At 42.0% G+C, this 21,598-nt stretch overlaps 1 protein-coding gene across 1 annotated transcript; it reads right to left on the bottom strand.

Annotated features, from left to right (window-relative positions):
* Nucleotides 1-1,832: 1,832 nt before the first annotated feature.
* Nucleotides 1,833-9,844, bottom strand: Pla2g1b (phospholipase A2 group IB). Its single transcript, XM_005336813.3, has 4 exons — nt 9,792-9,844; nt 7,644-7,803; nt 6,837-6,964; nt 1,833-2,028 (listed from the first exon to the last, which is right to left on the bottom strand). Exons 1-4 carry the CDS (start codon nt 9,823-9,825, stop codon nt 1,910-1,912), a joined length of 441 nt encoding a protein of 146 aa, XP_005336870.1. The 5' UTR covers nt 9,826-9,844; the 3' UTR covers nt 1,833-1,909.
* Between the last annotated feature and the right edge of the window lie 11,754 nt (nt 9,845-21,598).

The following is a 21,598-nucleotide window of genomic DNA, read 5'->3' as shown; positions in this document are numbered from 1 at the left end:
GTAAAATGTGGATGTCATAGTACTTATAAATATAGAGGTAGGAGACTAACTAAATAATTGTGCAAAATACACTATCTGGAATATAGAGCAGAGCATATATAAAGATACCAGTTTGAAAAATGGGAGAAAAAGTCTCAGAGAAGACTGAATTGCAGACAGCTGCTAACAATCATTGTCTTGATGCCAATCCCAGGCACATTGTATTCTATGCCTTTTGTACACTTCCTGGCTCAGGGTAAATCATTGAATGGATGGATAAAATAAGGGAAAAATTGGCCCCCAAATAAGTTTTGGGGCATTCCCTTCTTTAGACTGACAGTGCTTGGCTGCCTATCATACACCCAGAAGTGGGCACTAAGGTTTGAAATTGCTGCTTTGTTGGTTTCTCACGGTCCCTATTGTCTTTTTTTCTTTTTTTTGTAAAGATTTTTATTTATTTATTTATTTTTTAGTTCTCAGCAGACACAACATCTTTGTTTGTATGTGGTGCTGAGGATCCATCCCAGGCCGCACGCATGCCAGGCGAGCCCCCTAGCCCGCTACCGCTTGAGCCACATCCCCAGCCCCCTATTGTCCTTTCTTATCTTTGTTTTTTAAATTTAGCTCTCTTTGACCTCCACTGTGATGAATTCAATGCCGTATAGTCATCCTCATAGAGAGACTTGGGTGGGTAATTTAGTGGTTAAGAGTTCAGGCATTTCCACTAGACAGGCTCTGCCATTTATGTGATCTTGGGTAAATGACTTATCTCCTCTGAGTTTTTAGTTTCTTAGGCATAAAATGAGAAGCAATAATACCAATATCACAGAGCTAATGAGCACTTGAGATGCATAGAGACCTAGCAAAGAGTGGTATGAAATAAGTGCTCAAGCAATGTAAACCATTATTGCTTATTATATTTGATTGCTATGATGTAAAAATCAATTCATAGGGTGTGGTGAAGTCTTTGGAGCATTCAGAAAAGGTAAGAGTTGTAGAAAAATGACTTAACCGTCAAAATGGAGACAGAAGAATGAGAGTAGGTTATTTCTGGCTCACACTAAACCAGAGTTCAACTCAACAGGCAGGCAAGTCAAAGATTTGCTGATAGTACCATCACTTCATAGAGCTATCCAGAGTATTTAGAAATACACTGTCCTGTTACAGAGTAAATAATCAGTAGATGATAGTTGATAATCATTGTTCATATTTCAAAGTACTTGCTTCCTAGAAATATCCTTCTAATTCAACTTCCATTTCTAAGGCTAGAAGGAACTGACTAGATCTTTCTCAAAAGATCTAGTGATGAGCCTGCTGTGGTGGCACCCAACTATAATCCCAGAGACCCAGGAGGCTGAGGCAGGAGGTCATAAATTCAAGGCCAGCCTGGGCAACTTAGAGAGGTCCTCAGTAACTTAGACCCTGTCTCAAAATAAAAAATAAAAAGGGCTGGGGATGTAGCTCAGTGTTAAGTTGTCCCTGGGTTCAATCCCCAGTACCATACATGCAAAAAATAAATAAATAAAAATTTGGGGGGGCTGGGGATGTGGCTCAAGTGGTAGCGCACTCGCCTAGCATGTGTGAGGCACTGGGTTCGATTCTCAGCACCACATAAAAATAAAAATAAAGGTATTGGGGCTGGGGTTGTGGCTCAGCATTACAGCACTCACCTAGCACGTGTGAGACACTGGGTTCGATCCTCAGCACCACATACAAATAAATAAAATAAAAATATTTAAAAAAATAAAGATATTGTGTTCACCTAAAAAAAACCCTAAAAAATAAATATTAAATTTTTTAAAAAAGTCTAGTTATATTCAGCAAACTGAGTACAATGATACCCAAACGTGAGATCTTTTCAACAATATGCTTTATTGGAGGACACAGTGTCAGGTGAAGGCAACCAGACAGATAGGGGTGACACTATATCTTAACAAAATTTGTCAGTATCCAGGTTCTTATGCTCCTTATTGTATGGAGCCTTGGAAAAGCAGATGGCAGCTTCGCGGTCGCAGTTACAGATGAAAGCCTCGCATTCTTTGTTTTTGCCTGGAGAGGGATAAGTGGAGAAGATTGAGTCAAAGCAGACCCTTCTTTTTACAGTCCAAGGGCAGGAAGAATTAACTGGAATAAGCTGGTGGCCAGCCCATTCGTGAAGATTTAGGATTGAGAGATGAAGCAAATCTAAACCAGATCAATTGAGATGGCCAGTACCACTTGATTTCCTGATAAACAATGAATATAATCGTTGGGACATACTTACATTAAAAATTTATTTGCTCTTTATCTGAGAGCCTGCAATAACTGTCTTTTGGAAAGTCCTATTTCAATCCTTACAGGAGCTCACTGATTTTTAAAACCTGGGTAGTTACAGATCTCTGATAACACAGGCAAGCAACAATAAGCACCATGGGAAACATTAAAACATATACTTAAGGTAGAAAACTATTGTACATTTCAATTTAGTTAAATTGGATAATCTAATTTCTCTACCTTAGTAAAGTACACATTTCTGGGCTGGGAATATAGCTCACTTGGTAGAGTGCTTGCCTTGCATGCATGATGGGAGGTTTCCAGATAAACATGTTATCCCTGTTCATACAGTTGGATTTAATTATACTGGATATAGTGAGAATCTACCTATATGTTCTACCACAGTGAAAATATTGGCTGTTTAAAAGTGGCCCCAGAGAAAAACATGGCATATGGGAGAGCCAGAGGAGCCAAAATCACTGGCCCCTAGGATTTAAAAGATTATGTCCTGACAGTTACATAACCACGTTTTCCATGGAAATCCACCAATACCTTACTCTCCTAATCATACTACAATAGAATTGGATGCCTTTCCTAATTAGGTGGAGTGTGCCAATATCATACCAGTGCAATATAATGATTCCAGCAGCAGTGGATATGTTCAGGACTGTCTCATAGATTTGAGAAGAGGTACCCACATCAGAAATTTACAGCTCCTGGAGGATTTATTAGTAGTATCCTGACCTTCAGTGGTGGTGGCATACACAGAGATCTGTGGCATTAGGTGTCTTAGACTTCATCAACTACACTTGCAGCTCCCTAACTGATCTTGTGTATAAGAGCTAGAAAGTGGCTCACTGATATGGCCTGTGGGCCTGTGTACAATCTCCTTATTTATTTATTTTTTTTTGGCGGGGGGTGGGTACAAGGGATTGAACTCAGGGGCACTCAATCACTAAGCCACATCCCCAGTCCTATTTTGTATTTTATTTAGAGACAGGGCCACACTGAGTTGCTTAGTGCCTCACCATTGCTGAGGCTGGCATTGAACTCACAATCCTGTCGCTGGGATTAAAGGCATCCCCCACCACATCTGACTCCTTACGTTTTAATTTCTGGGGATACATAAGTAAATAGAAGCCGGGTGCAGTGGTACACACCTGTAATCCCAGTAGCTCTGAAGGCTGAGGCAAGAGGATCCCAAGTTCAAAGCCAGCCTCAGAAAAAAGCAAGGTGTTAAGCAACTCAGTGAGACCCTGTCTCTAAATAAAATACAAAATAGGGCTAGGGATGAGACTCAGTGGTCGAGTGCCCCTGAATTAAATTCCTGGTACCCCCCACCCCCAAAAAAGTAAATATAACTAGAGAAAAGTACCATGTAACTTGTCAAAGTTGCAATCTGACTAATTGCATCACCAGGTATAATAGAGGACAGGAAGTGCTTGTGTTTTTCCAACCCTCCTTTGTTTTAATCCCAGCTAACATCACAGAACCATGGTATTCTGATGCTGGAGTCCTACAATAGATTCCTAACCAGTTGAATAGACATCAGTGTGCTCTTGGTCTCATCACATTTGGAATAGTTACTTTAATATCTGTTCTGGTCTCTGCAGTGACATCCACCATAGCCTTAGCTAAAAGCATCAAAATGCTCATTTTTTTGAGCCATGATTTGTCTCAGAATACTTCCAAAGCCCTACAGAATCAGGTAGATATTGATGGCAAGATAGAAACTAAACTAAATGCCCTGGAAACCACAGTCACAAATACAGGAAATGAGCTTGCTGCTCTTAGATAGTGGCTTTACTGCCATGTTAGATACAAATTTGTGTTACAGAAGCAAGATATAATGCTTCTCAATGGGATTGGGAGAAAGTTAAAAATTACCTAATGAGCATTTGGCAGAGAAATAATAAGAGTCTAGACCTAATAGAGTTACACCATCACATCCAAGATATTCAGGAAAGTAGGAATGAACTTGTGGATCCTTCATGGCTTGCTAAATAAATACTTAATGATTTAAATGGTTTTAATCCTTGGAATATGTTAAAAATATAATATGGACATTTTTAGAATTACGTGTTTGCTACTAAAACTCTTTTGTGTTATAACAACAGGATGCCACATCTTCTGAAAAGAAATCCAACAGCTCCAAATAATAGCTCATTACTTGCACTTAAAGAGAAAAAATGGGGAGATGTTGGGAGCAGAGATTTGAATCATGGTCTGACTGTCCTACAGCAGGAGCTGCAAACCTGCACTGGGAACTTCCTGTGCAAAAGTGCAGATCAAGATTGCCCAGTTGCTATGAGAACACCCTGCTTAAAGGAGGTTCTGTGCTAGGCACAGGTCTCTCAGTCTTGACCCTGAGTTCAGACACCAGCTGCCAGGGGTAGAGAATTATGAGCACAAGTTGAGGATTATTATTTGCTGCATCTTCAACCTTCAATCCTGCATGCTTTGAAGAAACTTTCTCACAGAAAAGCCTTTTGATGATAAAACCTATGTAATAAACATGCTGAACTAGTTTGGGGGTCACTGTTCCTCCAAAAGGGTAATGTGCCACCTAGCCCCAGGTTTTCTCTATGTCTTTGTTTCTCTTTTCTAAATCCCCCATAGCTCCTCACTGATTTCTGAAATAACAGCCAGGGCAGACAGATCAAAGTAGTTAAATTGCTGAAGCCAGCTTCAAACTTTTGATCTTCCTGCCTCAGCCTCCCAAGCCACTGGGCTTCATGAGTGAGCTACCACACTCAGCCTACTAGGCATTGTTCCTAAAATGGTCTTTTTGTGTGTGTGTGTGTGTGGGAAAGAGTAACAGGGATTGAACTCAGGGCACTTGACCACTCAGGGCACTCGATCACTGAGCCACATCTCCAGCCCAATTTTGTATTTTATTTAGACACAGGGTCTGAGTTGCTTAGCGCTTTGCTTTTTCTGAGGCTGGCTTTGAAATTGCGATCCTCCTATCTCATCCTCTCAAGCCGCTGGAATTACAGATGCGTACCACCGAGCCCAGCTAAAAATGGTCTTTCACAAGGCAATGTGAGAAAAGGCAGAACGCAAGACTGTATCTAGGTTAATGCATTCATCAAATATTTACTGAGCACTTACTGTATGCCCAACCCTGCTCTAGATTCTGGGGATGTATTAATAAAAAAGAAAACAATCCCTTTGCTTATGGAGAGAGAAAAAAAAAGAAATTAGATATTAGATGGTGATTAATACTGTTGAGAAAATAAACCAAAGAAGGAGATAGCATTGGAGGGATATATGTGATTTAAAGAACTTGGAGAAGGAAGACCTCACTGGAAAGGGACATCTGAAGAAAGATCTTGGAAGAAGAGGTATAGCAGGCAAATTGATGGTAGGAAGTATTTCAGGCAGAAGACATGAAGGACTTGAGTTGGGTTCGTGCCTACCTGTGATTAAAATGATGGAAATATTATTACAAGGATAAGGACAAAAGGGAGCAGGAAAGACCAAAACAGTTCATTTGTTAGGATTATGGGATTCAGGGTAATCTTTTTTCTTGGCACTTTTGGATTTGAATTATGCAATTAAGGTTATTTCACTGCATTTGTGCAGTTTGGGAAAATGGGACACGTCAACGAGGGCACAATGAAGGTTTGTGAGAACCCAGAGTGCTGCCCTGGCATGGCAATACTCTTCTCTCCTCTGAACTGCCTGCTCAGAAATAAGAACCCCCTTCATGGCTGGGAGTGTAGTCTACTGGTAGAGCACTTGTCTAGGATGCATAGGACCCTGCATTCTGGTTCCATTCTTCTCACAGAAAAAAAAAAATCTTCATGGAGGGACCCATTTCACTAGGAACACATTTCATATTACACCATGCCACTATAACCACTTAGTGGCTAAGATGAGAACCTTTGAAATCAAATGAAACTAGGTTCAAATATCAATGTACAACACATCAAACTATATGATTTAGGAAAAATGACGGTCTTTGATCCTTGTTAATAATAATAAAACCTATCTTGTTTAATAGCTTAACCAAGTACCTGGCATATAATGAAAGCCTAATAAATGATAGTTATTGACTTTTTCTTTTTTTTTTCCCCAGGACTGGGATTAAACCCAGGGCCTCACACATGGTAGGCAAGTGCTCTACTACTGAGCTATATCCCCAACCCCTTTTAATCTTATTTTGAGACAGGGTCTCACTAAATTGCCCAGGATGGTTTTGAACTTAGGATCCTTCCACTTTTAGCTTCCCTGGTAGGTGGGATTAGAGGTGTGCACACTGCACTCAGCTTGCTTCTTTTTATTAAAAAAGGAAACAGTATATCATGGCACTTAAGAGCAGAGGCTTTGGAGTCATATAGAATTATGTTCAAAAGCCAAGCACCATCATATTCAAGCTGAATGAACTTGGACAAATGGCTTAGCCTTTGAGCCTCAGTTTCCTCATCTGTAAAATGGGGATAATAATCGTATACTAAAGTGTTGTTGTGAAGATTAAATGAGACATTGCCCAACACTAAGAAAACAATCACTACACGGTGGTATTGCCATTGTCCTTACTTCCCCCAGGCCTACTTAGGGTCTGCTAGAATTTATGGGTCAAGGTTGGGAAAACTTACTGCTGCAGATGACCTCTGTCCCAGAGCAGGTATATGAGTAAGTGTTGGTGTAGGGGTTGTCCACGAGGAATTTACAGCTGGGCAACTTTTTGGCCTGGCTGTAGCAGGCGTCGTGTTTCTGGCAGCACCTACAGAGGGGAAGGAAGAGCTGAGGAGCAGGGATCCCCACACTAGGTCAATCCTCACCTAGGCACAGGAGGGGTATCCCCAGGAGGAACTGTCCCATGCCTTGAAAAACTATGAGCTCTCTTGCCATAGATTTGTTTAAAATGATTTTATCATGGTTGTAGGAATGCGGTAAAATTGCACGTCCTGATGATGCTGTGACACGGTTTTTTTTTTTTTTTTTTAAACCAAAGGTTGTGTGGTTCTGATGATTTGTTTTGCCATTTTCTGCCACTAGAGGGGAGCATCGCATCGCCCATGATTCTGCATCAGCTATTTGGCTTTTTTTTTTTTTTTTTGGCACCTTTCTTTTTTATCTTGAGACAGGGTCTCGCTAAATTGCTCAGGGCCCTCGCCAAATTTTTGAGGCTGGCTTTTAACTTGTGATCCTCCTGCCTCAGCCTCCCGAGCTGCTGGGGTTACAGGTGTGCGCCACCACATCTGGCTTCTGCTTTCCATTTCTAACAGGGAACACTGAATGCAGGGCACTCTTGGCCTGTGTTTCTTATGACAAAAGGTGGAAACATGTTATCCTTAGCTAACATGCACGTCCCCTTTCTGTGCTTCTCGAGATCCTTGGCTTGTGCCCTTTCCCCATCCCAACAAGGACTCTTCAAGTCTCCCTCTAGATGGATCACTCACCTGTCCAATTCATCCACAGGGGTGCCTGAGCCACCCAAGCCACAAAAGCAGCCATAGTTGTTGTAGTCCTTATAGGGGTCACTCCCGGGGATCGTGCACTTGATCACATTGCGGAACTGCCACACCGCCCGACGGTTGATGATATGCGCAGTAACGCTCCCTGCAAGAAAACGCAGCCCGAGTTCAGGTTGGTCTGACACGCCCAGAGGTCCACTGCCTGCCTGCTCTCAGTCTCCTTGACTCCTGGCAGCTTGACTCCTGAGAAGAGCACTGGAAGCCTGGCGCCATGTCGGAGGCCGCCAGCAGCTCCGGAGGCTGAGGCATGAGGATCCCAAGTTCAAAGCCAACCTCAGCAACAGCAAGGCTCTAACCAACTCAGTGAGACCCTGTCTCTAAATAAAATACAAAATAGGGCTGGGGATGTGGCTCAGTGGTTGAGTGCCCCTGAGTTCAATCCTGGGTACCTGCCCCCACCCAAAAAAAAAAAAAAAAAAAAAAAAGTGCCAGAAACTTAAAGTGAATTTTTTTCTTTCTTTCCTTTTTCTTTTCTTTTCTTTTCTTTTTTTTTTTTTTTTTTGTGTGTGTGTGTGTTAGTACTGGGGATTGAACCCAGAGGCGCTTAACACTTAATCACTGAGCCACAACCCCAGCACTATTTTAAAATATTTTTTTTAGTTGTAGATGGACACAATATCTTTATTTTTATGTGGTGCTGAGGATGAACCCAGTGCCTCACACATGGGAGGCAGGTGTTCTACTACTGAGCTACAGCCCCAGCCCTCCCCAGCATTTTTTTTAATAAAAAAAAATTAAAAACATCTTTTTATTGAAATCCACATAACATAAAATTAACCATTTAAAAATATTTTTAGTTGTTGATAGACGTTTATTTATTTATTTATTTTATTTATACACAGTGCTGAGACTCTAACCCAATGCCTCTCACATATGTCGGGCAAATGCGCTACCACTGAGCCCTAACCCCAGTCCCAAAATGACTATTTTAATCACTTAAAATGTACAAAACCAGATTGATTTTTTTTTCTGTTGGTTGGGGATTGCACCCAGAGCCTCACACTTGCTAAGCAAGCACTCTACTGAACTACTTTTTTTTTTTTTTTTTTTTTTTTTTTGAGACAGGGTATCACTAAATTGCCCAGATTAGCCTTGAACTTTCAATCCTCCTGCTTCAGCCTCCCAAATCGCTGGGATTAGAGGTATGTATCACCATGCCTGGCCAGGGTCCTATTTAATCAGCCATCAATATTTTCTTACTGTCCATGATTTGCCCCTCTTTTTCTCAATTTTTCTGGGAGGCACACTGGGACCACTCACTGTGCTTAAACTCCAGGGCCAAGGATAGAATGGCAGTTGGCTGCTCTTCTCTGTGAGTGGCTCTGTGGTGGCAATTAACAGGTGCAGGAGGAGCAGAGGCCTAGAGCCTGTTCAGGCAGGAGGGACCCAGCTGCCCTGTTCCCCTGCTTTTTCTCTCGCTTCCCTCCCTCTCCCTTTGATCTAGACGGCCCTACTGTCCAGAAGCCAAGAACCGTGGCTTGGTGAGTGCGTGTGTATGTTTATGTATGCACGCATGCGCGCCTGGACTGGGACTAGGGCTCATTCATCTCTGAGTTGCTGGTCTCAACTCAGAGCCTGATTCCTCCGAGGGCTCCATCAATGCTGAATGAATCAATGAATGATGGATGAATGAGTGGGATTCAAACTCCACCTGAGTTTGATTCATTGTGTCTGACCCAGTACAAGGTGCCAGCCAGCCAGGTGAGTGGGACAGAAACAAATCAATTAATTAACAAGATGAGAATTGCTGACACAGGTTATGTTCTGGGAGATCATCGTGCCAAGGCAATATAGCAGAGGGGGAAAAAAGTGGGGGTGTCTCATAGTTTGGGTGGTTGGGCAAGGGAGACCTTTCTAAAAGGAATCATGTGAGTTCAAACCTGGAGACTGAAAAGGTGTCAGATGTTGAGGATTTGAGAGATGAGGAGGGAACTCCCAACCAGGAGATCTTCAGTCCCACAGGGAGTTTCAAATCGAGATTTCCAGCTGTGCCTAGCCCTGTCTCCCGTGATCTGAATTCCCCATTTATGAGGAGGAATATCTAGCCCACACAAATGGGAAAGGGGTACTTACCTGCAAGCAGAGCAGCCAGCAAGAGGAATTTCATCTTGAGTAGGAAAGACGCTAAAGAGACCAGTGGCCTCGGTTTTTATAGTAAGGGGCCCCACACCCCCAAGATAAGGCTGTTTATTTTGCTCTCAGCCAATTTGGGTTGGCCTTGAGTCTATTAGGGGAACAGCCCTGATGAGTTTGCCTGCAAGGGATTGATGGAAAAAATATTATGAATTTGTGGCTGGCACTTTTTAACTAAAAAGATGGCTTTTTGTACACCTTGAAACCCCGACTCTCACCTCCCATTCTTTGGCACTCAGCCAGCTCTGTGTGGAAGGGGATCAAAGCCATCTGTCCTGTACAGTGCAACTGGGAAAGGAGGACAAGAAGGAAATGATTATTGCCTCCTGGTCTTGTCAAGTGCCTGGGTCTGTGCAGTGGGTGTCATTGAATAGTTCCAACAATCATGCACTTTGCAGATGAAGCAACTAGTTCTGGGGAGGGGCAGGGGGTATTTGCCTAAAGTTATCCAGCTAGCAAATGGCAGAGCAGGGTCTCAAGCTTAGGTCTGTCTGATACTGAGGCACAAGTCTCACCACCCCCACCCCCCAATGCCAAAACCACTTTTCTTCCCTACTCACCAGTTTGTATTTCAAAAATCCTGGACTGTGGAATTTCAAAGACTTGGGTCTGACTTGTAAAATAGAAGAGAGTTTGGGAACTGTCATATCAAATGTCTACATAAACACCTTTTTGGTGAAATTTACTTAACATTAAACCACTTTAGGTGTACAGTTCAGTAGTATCTAGAACATTCACAGTGTTGTGGAACTACCACCTCTGTTTAATTTCAGAACATTTTCAGCACCCTGAGGAAGCTTTTGTGTGTGTATGATACTGGAAATTGAACTCAGGGGTGCTCTACCATTGAGCTAAATCCTCTGCCTTTATTTATTTATTTATTTATTTACACAAGCCTGTAATCCCAGGAGCTCAGGAGGCTGAGGCAGGAGGATCACAAGTTCAAAGCTGGCATCAGCAATTTATTGAGGCTCTAAACAAACTAGCAAGACCCTGTCTCAGTGGTTAAGCTTTAAGCTCCCCTGGGTTCAATATCTGCTACTTACCCCTAGTTTTTTTTTTTTGTTTTGTTTATTTGTTTGTTCTGAGATAGGGTCTGGCTTAGTTGCTCAGGCTGGCCTTGAACTTGGAATCCTTCTGTCTCAGCCTCCTGAACCTCATCCAGCCCAAGAAAAAATCTTGTAGCTGTAGGCAGTGATTCTACCACATCCCTTGACCACTACTAATCTACTGACTCTACAGATTAACCTATTCTGGATATTTACATACAGATTGAGCATCCTTAATTTGAAAATATGAAATGTGGGGCTGGGGCTGTGGCTCAGTGGCAGAGTACTCACCTAGCATGCATGAGGCACTGAGTTCGATCCTCAGCACCACAGGAAAATAAACAAATAAAATAAAGGTACTGTGTCCATCTACAAATAAAAAATTTAAAAAAAGAAAGAAAATCTGAAATGCTCTAAAATCCACAACATGAGGCCACAAGTGGAAAATTCCATATCTGACTTCATTGGACAGGTTGCTGTCAAAACATAAGCACTCTTAAATTATTGTGTAAGGTTACTTTATTGCTATGTATATGAAGCATACAGAAAACATTGATTAGACTTAGATCTCATCATCAAAATTGTTCATTATGTATATGAAAATATTCCAAAATCCAACAAAATCTGAAATCCAAATCCCAAACATTTTGCATTTCGTTTTGTTACCAGGGATGGAACCCAGGGACACTAAGCACTTAGCCACATCCCCAGCCCTTTTTTATTTTTAATTTAGAAACAGGGTCTCACTAAGTTACTGATAGCCTCCTTAAGTTGCCCAGGCTGGCCTCAAACTTGTGATCCTCCTGCCTCAGCTTCCTGAGCTGCTGGAATCACAGGCATTTGCCATTGCACTCAGCTCCCAAGGATTATCCCCCTTTGGATAAGGGATATTGGAACAAATAAAAGGGTTATTTTTTATAACTTGCTAGGTTGCTTAGAACCCAGATGAGTTGCTGAGGTTAGCTTTGAACTTGTGGTCCCCCTGCCTCAGCCTCCTGAGTTTATGTGTTCCAATATCCCTTATTCATTTGGATATTGGAACACATAAAATATAATATTTATAATTTTAATAATTGATTTATTTGGTGCTTTCTTGTTGAGTATATATATTTAGTTTTATGTAGACACAATAACTTATTTTATTTATTTATTTTTATGTGGTGCTGAGGCTCGAACCCAGTGTCCCATACGTGCTAGGCAAGTGCTCTACCACTGAGCCACAACCCCAGTCCTCCTATTGGGTTCTTATGTGATGTCTGCAATTACTCTTTGAGGTAGAAAGAGGCCTTGTTGTTTTAATTTATTTAATCTATCATTTACTCTGTTTTTGTTTCGTTGTGTTTTGTTTGCAGTACTAGAGATTGAACCCAGGACCTTGCACATCCTAGGCAAACCCTCTAACCTTGAACTACATCCACAGCTGACCTTGAACTTTCAATTCTTCTACCTCAGCTTCCTGAGAAGCTGAGACTATAGGTATATGCCACTGAACCCAGCCAAATGACATTTTTCTATTCTAGGATAGCCTATTTCAATTTAGCTCTCATATCTCCTTGGGCTCCCTTGGCTGTGACAGTGCCTGAGACTTCCCTTATTAATGACCTTAATAATTCTGAAGAGTATTGGTCAGAGAATTATAGGTTCTGCTCTATTGGAATTAGTTTGATGTTTTTTTCATAATTAGAGTTATGGGTTTGAGGGATCAAGACCATGGAGGTAAAGTGTCTTTTTCAAGTACATGGTTGTGTTTCATCTAATCATTTATTTTTTTCTGACATGAATCTTGGCCACTTTCCTCATAAGGAAACCGAGGTTTCCCCTGAGGATACATCAGGACCATGGAGACGAAATAGAGACCAGCAGAGTCACACATACCTATAGTCCTTGCTACTCGGAGTCAACATACTTATAGTCCTTGCTGATCAGTAGATTGAGGCAGGAGAATTGCTTGAACCTATGAATTACTAGCCTGTATAACACAATGAAACGCAGCCTAAAAGTCAAGGTAGGGGGCTGGGGACATAGCTCAGCTGGTAGAGTGCTTGCCTTGCGTGCACAAGGCCCTGGGTTCAATCCCTAGCACCACCAAAAAAAAAAAAAAAGTCAAGGTAAAATTCAATAAGAAAACAAAATTTAGTTTCTCAGTCTCTAGCCATGCTTCCTGTGCTCAATGAGCTCATGTGGCTAGTAGCTGTGTAGGAGTAGAATGTTTTCATTATCACAGAAGATTCTACTGCCCAGTGATTTCAGATGTTCACAGAATTTGTCCCTGTGCTGACCCAGGGAGACTGGGGTAGTTCAGGACCCCATTTCAGACCAACTGACTCATTTTGCCTCTTCAGCCCCAGTTTGAGTGATGGCTGCAAAGCTGCTGTGGATGGCAAAACACTACATCCCTCTTGGGTGGGTTCTTTGGTGAGAACAAGACAGAAATAGGCATGGCTCCTGGCTTGGGGCCCGGATGCCCAGTGGTGATTAGGGGTGATCCTAGGAAGGAGTCGCTACAGGTGCTACAGAGTCTTCTAAGGCTGGTAGTATTAACTACCACTAGCAGAGCACTAACCTACCAGGTTGCATAATAGGAACTGGCACAAACCTTTGCTATAGATTGGAAACGGTAGTGCTTGGACTCGAGGTAGCTCCAATGACAAACCCTATCTTATAGAGAAGGCCGTGGAAGCTGAGAGAGGTTAAGTGACTGCCCCAAAGTCACACGGCAGAATCCAGATGTGAGTTGGGTTCTGTGTGCATGATACCAGAAGAGCTCCTTGGGACAGGGACTCCCAGAGGTGCCGCCAGAAGTCCTCTGGCTGAATTCTGAGGGGAGGAGAAGGACAGCTACAGCTCTCTTCTATTGGAAGAGGCATGCTAAACTGTAACAGCCCAAACCTCTGTGGCACCTACAACAGGGTAGAAGAATGGACCTGGAAGTCACTGAGTAGAATTCTCCAAGCCTCTGCACTCTCTGTTCCTTTACCTTCTGCTGGCCCAGGTCCATGCACAGGTGTGTAAAGCACAGCCTCTCCCAGCCTGAGAAAAAACAGCTCCCAGTGGAAAGAACAGCTCCCGATAGCTTTTTGACTTTCTCAGGTGATAGCATACCCACAGTCCAGCAAGGTCACCTAAGCTGGGGCCCTGGAGGATAAGGTCCCTTCTTCCAGGAAATGCTTTAAAACAGCTACTTGCTTCTATTTGCTGAATGCTTTTATAGGCTTAGCACTGTGAGCACTGAGCTTTACATTGTTTTTCAGCCTAACAACATATCTTCTCACATAATATGATTGCTGTGATTATTGTCATCATTTGACAGATGGGGAAACAGGTTCAGAGAGGTTAAGTCATTTGCTCAAAGTCAGACAGTTAGAAAGTGGTGGATATAGGATTTGAACCTGTGTCTATCTGCTTCTTAGTCCAGGGCTTTCTTCAATAATAATAACAATAACAGTAGCAGCAGCTAACATACCTTGAGTGCTATGCCAGGATAGAGCTTTACACAGTTGAGGTTACAATCAAGTGTTCCTATAGATGAATAAACTGAGACGGTACGTCAAAGTATCTAAACCATTTTCTGCACCCAAAGCCACCATTCTCAGCATGTGGATGTTCATGATAACTTTCTAACTCCTCACAACATCCGTTCCCTAGCTGCCCTATCCAGAAAAGGTGTGGAAGGTACGTGATGTAGTGTTGGTGGTTCCCAAACTCAAGTGATCCCTGGAATCCCCTGGGAAACTTAACAGAAATGTAGATTCTTGGAGCACAAGGTGCAGGTTGAGGATCATCAAGATCTGCAATTTGTGCTTTTTTTAAAATATTTTTTAGTTTTTTAGGTAGACATAATATCTTTATTTTACATTTATGTGGTGCTAAGGATTGAACCCAGTGCCCCATGCATGCTAGGCGAGCATGCTACCACTGAGCCACAACCCCAGCCCCCAATCTGTGCTTTTTTATTTTTTATTCTTATTTTGCAGTGCTGAGGACTGAACTCAGGGCCTTGTGTACACTAGACAAGGCCTCCACCACTAAGCTACACTTCTGTTCCTGTGCTTTATATTTTGTTTCTTCAAATTTCCTATGTGATTCTGATGATTATATAGTTTTTAAGAACAATTGCTTTGGTATTTAAAAAAAAGAATATTAACTTGGGTAGTGGCTTATTGCTGTTATTTAGGTATGAAGCTTTAAAACTTTGGGGCTGGCTGGGGGTGTAAGTCAGTGGTAGAGCAGTGCTTGGCCTGTGTTTCCTTAAGTGTGTCCAAAAAAAAAAGAATATATTCATAATATTATTTCACACAAATTTATGTCTGAGTTTAGGCACGGTGATACAAGCCTAGAGTTTCAACTACTCAGGAGGCTGAGGGAGGAGGAGGGTCACTTGAACCAAGAAGTTCAAGACCAGTCTGGGCAATATAGTGAGACCTTATTTAAACACACACACACACACACACAAAAAAAAAAAAAAAAAAAAAAGAAGAAAAGCAAAAACTAAAAAGAAAAAAAACTTGTATATGCTACATAGATTTTTTTCTCTTCTTCACCTTTTTTCTTTATTTTTTTCATTGTGTACTAGTGAAAATTTCAAATATACAGGAAAGAGAGTAGTATCATGAAATCATTTACCAAACAGCCTCAATTCTTATTACATTTCCCAGTCTTTTTTTTTTTTATTTACACCCCACATTCTTCTTCCTCTTCCTTTTCTTCTTTTATTACTACTACTACTACTACTACTTGGAACTAGGGATCATACCAGGGGCATTCTACCTCTGAACTACATTCCACTTTTTTTTTTTTTCTTTTTGTGAGACAGGGTCTCTCTAAGTTGCTGAGTCTGGCCTCAAACTAACAATCCTCCTGCCTCAGACACCCTAGCTGCTGGGATTACAATCATACACCACTGTGCCTAGCTATTTGTAGCTTCTAGGAACTGCCAAAATGTTTTCTTTTTTCCTTTTTTATTTTTTTGGTACTAGGGGTTGAATCCAAGGATATTTAACCCACTGAGCCACATTTTCAGCCCTTTTTATTTTTTATTTTGAGACAGGATCTTACTAGGTTGCTTACAGTCTTACTAATTTGCTGAGGCTGGTTTTGAACTCAAGGTCCTCCTACCTCACCCTCCCCAACCACTCAGATTACAGGCGTGTGCCACCTGGCCCAACTGCCAAAATCTTTTCCATAGTGGCTACACTATTTTACATTTCCACCAGCGATGCACAAGTGTTCCAGCATCCCTCCCTTCCTTTGCATGAAACAGTTATCTTTCAACACTAAGCACTGACACTGGTCAAGAAATGGGAGATGGCTGGTCTGGTGATGCACGCCTGCAATCCCAGCAACTCAGGGGGCTGAGGCAGGAGGATTGCAAATTCAAGGCCAGCCTCAGCAATTTAGTAAGGCCCTAAGCAACTTAATGAGACCCTGTCTCAAAATAAAAAATAAAAAGGATGTCATTCAGTGATAAAGCCCTTCTAGGTTCGCCCCAGTACCAAAAAACAGTATATAACCGAATATACCCCAATGCTCTCTTTAAGAGAGGATCAGGGTAAGAAACTCAAATCCCACAATATGACTCAAGATAGAAGTCACAGGTCAAAAGACTGAGGGGCACCAACTGAAAGTTCAGAGACTGATGAAAATTCTAGCAAGGTCATGGGCAATTTCCTGAACTACTTTCCAATTTAAATTTCCTATAGAATATGAGAAAAGTGAGACGTACTTGTGAGCTCTAGCACACACCTATAATCTCAGCAACTCAGGAGGCTGAGGCAGGAGGATCCCAAGCTTGAGGTCACCCTGGACAACTGGGCAATTTATCAAGGGTCTGTCTCAAACTAAAATAAAAAGGTTTGGGGGTATAGCTCAGTGGGAGCGTGCCCCTGGATTCAATTGCTAGTGTTGAAATAAAAAATTCAAAAAGACCCCAAATTTCAATCAGATGGGCCAGGGGGTCCGGAGGAGTAGACCATGTATACAGAAGGAGAAAATGACTGGATGGGGGAACTGGGAGGGTAGGGCCAGGATCTATGGGCCAGCTAAATAAAGATAGGCAGTTAATACCAAGTTGGCAAGGCCAGGTGCTTTGGGCAGTGAGGTGCAGGCCAGGTATACAAGTCAAAGGAGTGTATGGGCTTCAGAATGGAGGCCGTAGGGCCGGGTGAGGATGGAGGACCAGGTAAGTAAGTCCAGTGGGCACAGATAGGGCAAAAAGACCAATAGGGTGAGGCCAGGTGGTAAGATCAAGAAGATAAGGCCAAAAATTAAGGCCACCTCAGTTAATCCATATGGTTTAACACCATGCTGATCAGACCAAGAATTTAAGGCCAGGAGGGAAAGGCCAAGTAGGACTTGGCATGGGGGTGTAGGTAGCAGAGCTGGGCAGGGAGTACAATAATGGAAATATGGCCAAGGGTCTGGCTGGAGAAATGGCCAGGTGGGCAAGGAGAGGGAACAAGGCCAGGTAGTTAAGGTCAGGGAGAAAAGACTCGATGCTAACATTAATTAAATAAAGATGCATGACTCAAAATGATTTCCTAAGGGCCAGTTTTTGAGGCAATGAGACGGCAAAGTAAGGTGAGAGGCATAAGGGCACCAAGGGACACTTAAGCCTCAGAGCTTAAGGCCAGGGTGTGAAGGGCAGCTAAGTAAAAGATAAGTGGTCAGCACCAACTGGTAAGGCTGTGTCAAGGGTGGATGGCTAAAGCCAGGTGGCTCAAGACATAAGGATGTGGAGGGAGGAGGAGGCGTAGACAGGACCCAGGTGGAGAAGTAGGAACTCTAGGTAGGGTCGGGGACCATGGCTGGGTTGACCTGTAAAAAATCCCGGGAGGGTGGGACAAGGATTAGCGGGCTGGCTAAGTAAAGATTGGTGGCTCACACCACGTCGTAAGGCGGTTTTGGATGAAGGGATTAGTAAGGCCAGGGTTGTTTGGGCAAGGGACCAGGGCACAGGTGGAGTGCCTAGAAAATAAGGAGAGAAAGTTTAGCCAGGACAAAAGTGCCCCTTAAATAAAGATAGGCCAGTTAAATACAGATAGGTGGTAAGCACAGTTAAGCCGAGTGTTGACTGCCCAGAGCCTCAAGCCAATTGGACAAAGCCAGGTAGGGTTGGGAATGGGGATATGGTCGGGGACAGAAATGTGGATAAGCCATAGGGCCAGGGGAGTAATGTCTTTGGATAAAGTAATGAACAATGACTTGGTGATAAGGCAAGCTGGCTTAGGCCAAGAATTAAGGGCAGCCAGGAACGGTGAGGATTCAGGCCAGGTGAAATAGGTGGCAAAGCACCAGTGTTATGGGCCTATGACGAGGACCAGGAACACTAGGCCAGGGGTGTTTGGGCACAGAACTGGGGGCTAGGATGTTAAAATAACCTTGAACTTTTAATCCTTCCCACCTAACCTACCACTTTGTCCAGCGTATAACTAACCATCACTACCTACTTCTTTGAGTTTTCTTTCTTTTTTTTTTTTTTTTTTTTTTTGGTGGTACTGAGGATTGAACCCAGGGGCACTTAACCTCTGAGCCACATCTCCAATCCTTTTTTGGGAGGGGGGTTACTGGGGATTGAACTCAGGGGCACTTGACCACTGAGCCACATCCCCAGCCCTATTTTGTATTTTATTTAGAGACAGCACCTCTCTGAGTTGCTTAATGCCATTTCTGAGGCTGGCTTTGAACTCACGATCCTCCTGCCTCAGCCTCCCAAACCGCTGGGATTACAAGTGTGTGCCACTGTGCCTGGCTCCTTTTTTTGTTTTTTATTTTCAGACAGGGTTTCACTAAGTTTCTTAGGGCTTCACTAAGCTGCTGAGACTGGCTTTGAACTTGTGAACTCCTGCCTCAGCTTTCCGAGTGCCTGACTTTCTTAATAGGTACATTCTGGTTGTATATAATGGTGGTGTTTGTTATGACATATTCATATGTGCATGCAATAGAACAATATAATTTGGCCAATATCACCCCCCCCCCCGTGTTTCCCCCTTGCCTTTCCCTCCTCCCTTCCCCCGACCTCTTTCCTGGGTCTTACCGATCTTTCCTTGATTTCATGAGACTGCCCCCACTTTTCTTTTCCTTTTTCCTCTCTCTCTAGCTTCCACATGAGAGAAAACATTCAACCCTTGACCATCTGAGTTTGTCTTATTTCCTTTAATATAATGGTCTCAATTTGCATCCATTTTCCTACAAATGACACAATTTGCTTTTTCTTTATGACTGAATAAAACTCCATTGTGTGTATATATACCACATTTTTTTTAAAAAAGAAACACTTCTATGTTTCTGATGATTTTTTAATTTTAATATTATTTTTCAGGTGTAGATGGACACAACACAATGCCTTTATTTCTATGTGGTGCTGAGGATCGAACTCGGATCTCGCCCGTGCTAGGCGGGCGCTCTATCACATTTTCTTTATCCTGTTGATAGACACCTCGGCTGGTTTCATAGTTTGACCATTGTGAATTACGTTGTTATAAACATGGCTATGCATGGATTGCTCTAGTATGCTGCCTTTAATTCTTTAGGATAAATACCAAGGAGTGGGATAGCTGGGTCCTATGGTGGTTCCATACCTGGTCTTTTGAGAAGTCTCCATACTGATTTCCATAGTGGTTATAAATAATTTACAATCCCATCAACAGTGTCAAAGTGTTCCCTTTCTTCCACATCCTCTCCAGCATTTATTATTGTTTTATTCTTGATGACAGTCATTCTGAATGGAGTGAGATATAATCTCAGTGTAGCCGGGCACAGTGGTGCACGCCTGTAATCCCAGCAACTCGGGAGGCTGAGGCAGGAGGATCATGAGCTCAAAGCCAGCCTCAGCAACTTAGCAAGATCTTAAGTAACTCAGAGACACCCTATCTCTAAATAAAATACAAAAGAGGCCTGGAGATGTGACTCAGTGGTTAAGTGCCCCTGGGCTCAATTCCTGGTACCAAAAAAAAAAAAAAAAAAATCTCAGTTTTGATTTGCATTTCCCTAATTGCTAATGGTGTTGAACATTTTCTTATGTATTTGTTGGCTATTTGTATTTATTTGAGAAATGTCTATTTAATTCATTTGTCCATTTATTGATTGTGTTTATTTTTTGGATGTTTTTTGATTCTTTATATATTCTAGATATTAATCCTGTCAGAAGGGTAGCTTACAATGATTTTCTCCCATTTTGCAGGTTCTCTCTTCATATTCCTAACTGTTTCCTCTTTTGCTGTGCATAAGCTTTTTAATTTGATGCCATCCCATTTATTCTCTTGGCATTATTTTCTGAGGTTTACAGGTCCTATTGGGAAAAAGGCGAGCTGGAGATATAGCTCAGTTGGTAAAGTGCTTGCCTTGCATGCACCAGGCTGTGGATTCAATCCCCAGAACCACAAAAGAAAAAAAAAAGAGAGAGAGAGAATATTATTGCCTGTGCATGGTTTCTGGGCTAATTCTGAGGTCTTTGATTCATCTTGAGTTGATTTTTTTGCAGGGTGAAAGCAAAGGATCTAGTCTCATTCTTACACACATGGATAACCAGTTTCCCCGGCACCATTTGTTACAAAGACTGTCTTTTCTCCAATGTTTTTGGTGTCTTTGTCAAGAATCAGTTGACTGTATCTGTGTGGGTTTGTCTCTGTGTCTTTTATTCTGTACCATTGGTCTGTGTGGCTGTTTTGATGCCAGTACCTTGCAGTTTTGTTACTATAGCTCTGTAGTATAATTTGAAGTTAGATGTGATGACTCCGGCTTTTTTTGGCTTAGAATTTCTTTGGCTGTTCTGGGTCTTTTATTCTCCCAAATGAATTTTAGGACTTCTTTTTTTTTTCCGAGTTCTGTGAAGAATGTCATTGGTATTTTTATGAGAATTGCCTTGAATCTATATATTGCTTTTGGTAGTATGGCCATTTTAACAATATTAATTCTGCCTATCTATGAACATGGGCCGTCTTTCCATTTTCTAACATCTTTAGTTTCTTTTTAATGTTCTATATAGTTTTTATTGTAGAGATCTTTTGCCTCCTTGGTTAGATTTATTCCTAGGTTTTTTTTTGTTTGTTTGTTTTGTCTTAAGGTATTGTGAATAGGATTGTTTTCCAGATTACTGTCTCAGCAGATTCATTGTTGGTACATAGAAAAGCTGTGGATTTTTGAATGTTGATTTTGTAACCTACTTCTTTGCTGAATTTATTAGCTCTAGCAGTCTTTTGGTGGAGCTTTTTGGATCTTCTTAGTAGAGGGTCATATCATTTGCAAACAGTGATAATTTGACATCTTCCTTTGTTTTTTCTTTTTTGATACCAGAGATAGAACCCAGGAACACTTAACCACTGAGCCACATCCCCAGCCCCCCAGCCCTTTTTGTATGTATTTTATTTAGAGACAGGGTCTTGCTGAGTTGCTTAGTTCCTCAATAAGTTGCTGAGGCTGGTTTGAACTCATGATCCAACTCATGAACTCAGCCTCCCAAGCCACTGGGATTACAGGCACGCGCTACCATGTCCAGCCTTCTTTTCCTAATTTTTTTTTTAAATATCTTTTTTAGTTGTCAATGGACCTTTATTTATATTTACTTACATGCGGTACTGATAATTGAACCCAGTGTCTCACACATGCTAGGCAAGCGCTTTACCACTGAGCCACCACCCCAGCCCCTTCCTTTCCTATTTTTATCTTTTATTTCCTTCTCATTCCTAATTGTTCTAGCTAGAA

This window comes from Ictidomys tridecemlineatus, chromosome 2 (genome assembly GCF_052094955.1).
Source record: "Ictidomys tridecemlineatus isolate mIctTri1 chromosome 2, mIctTri1.hap1, whole genome shotgun sequence".
Classification (NCBI taxonomy): domain Eukaryota; kingdom Metazoa; phylum Chordata; class Mammalia; order Rodentia; family Sciuridae; genus Ictidomys; species Ictidomys tridecemlineatus.
Note: the sequence above shows the minus strand (reverse complement) of the source record. Positions and strands in the feature narration are given on the sequence as shown.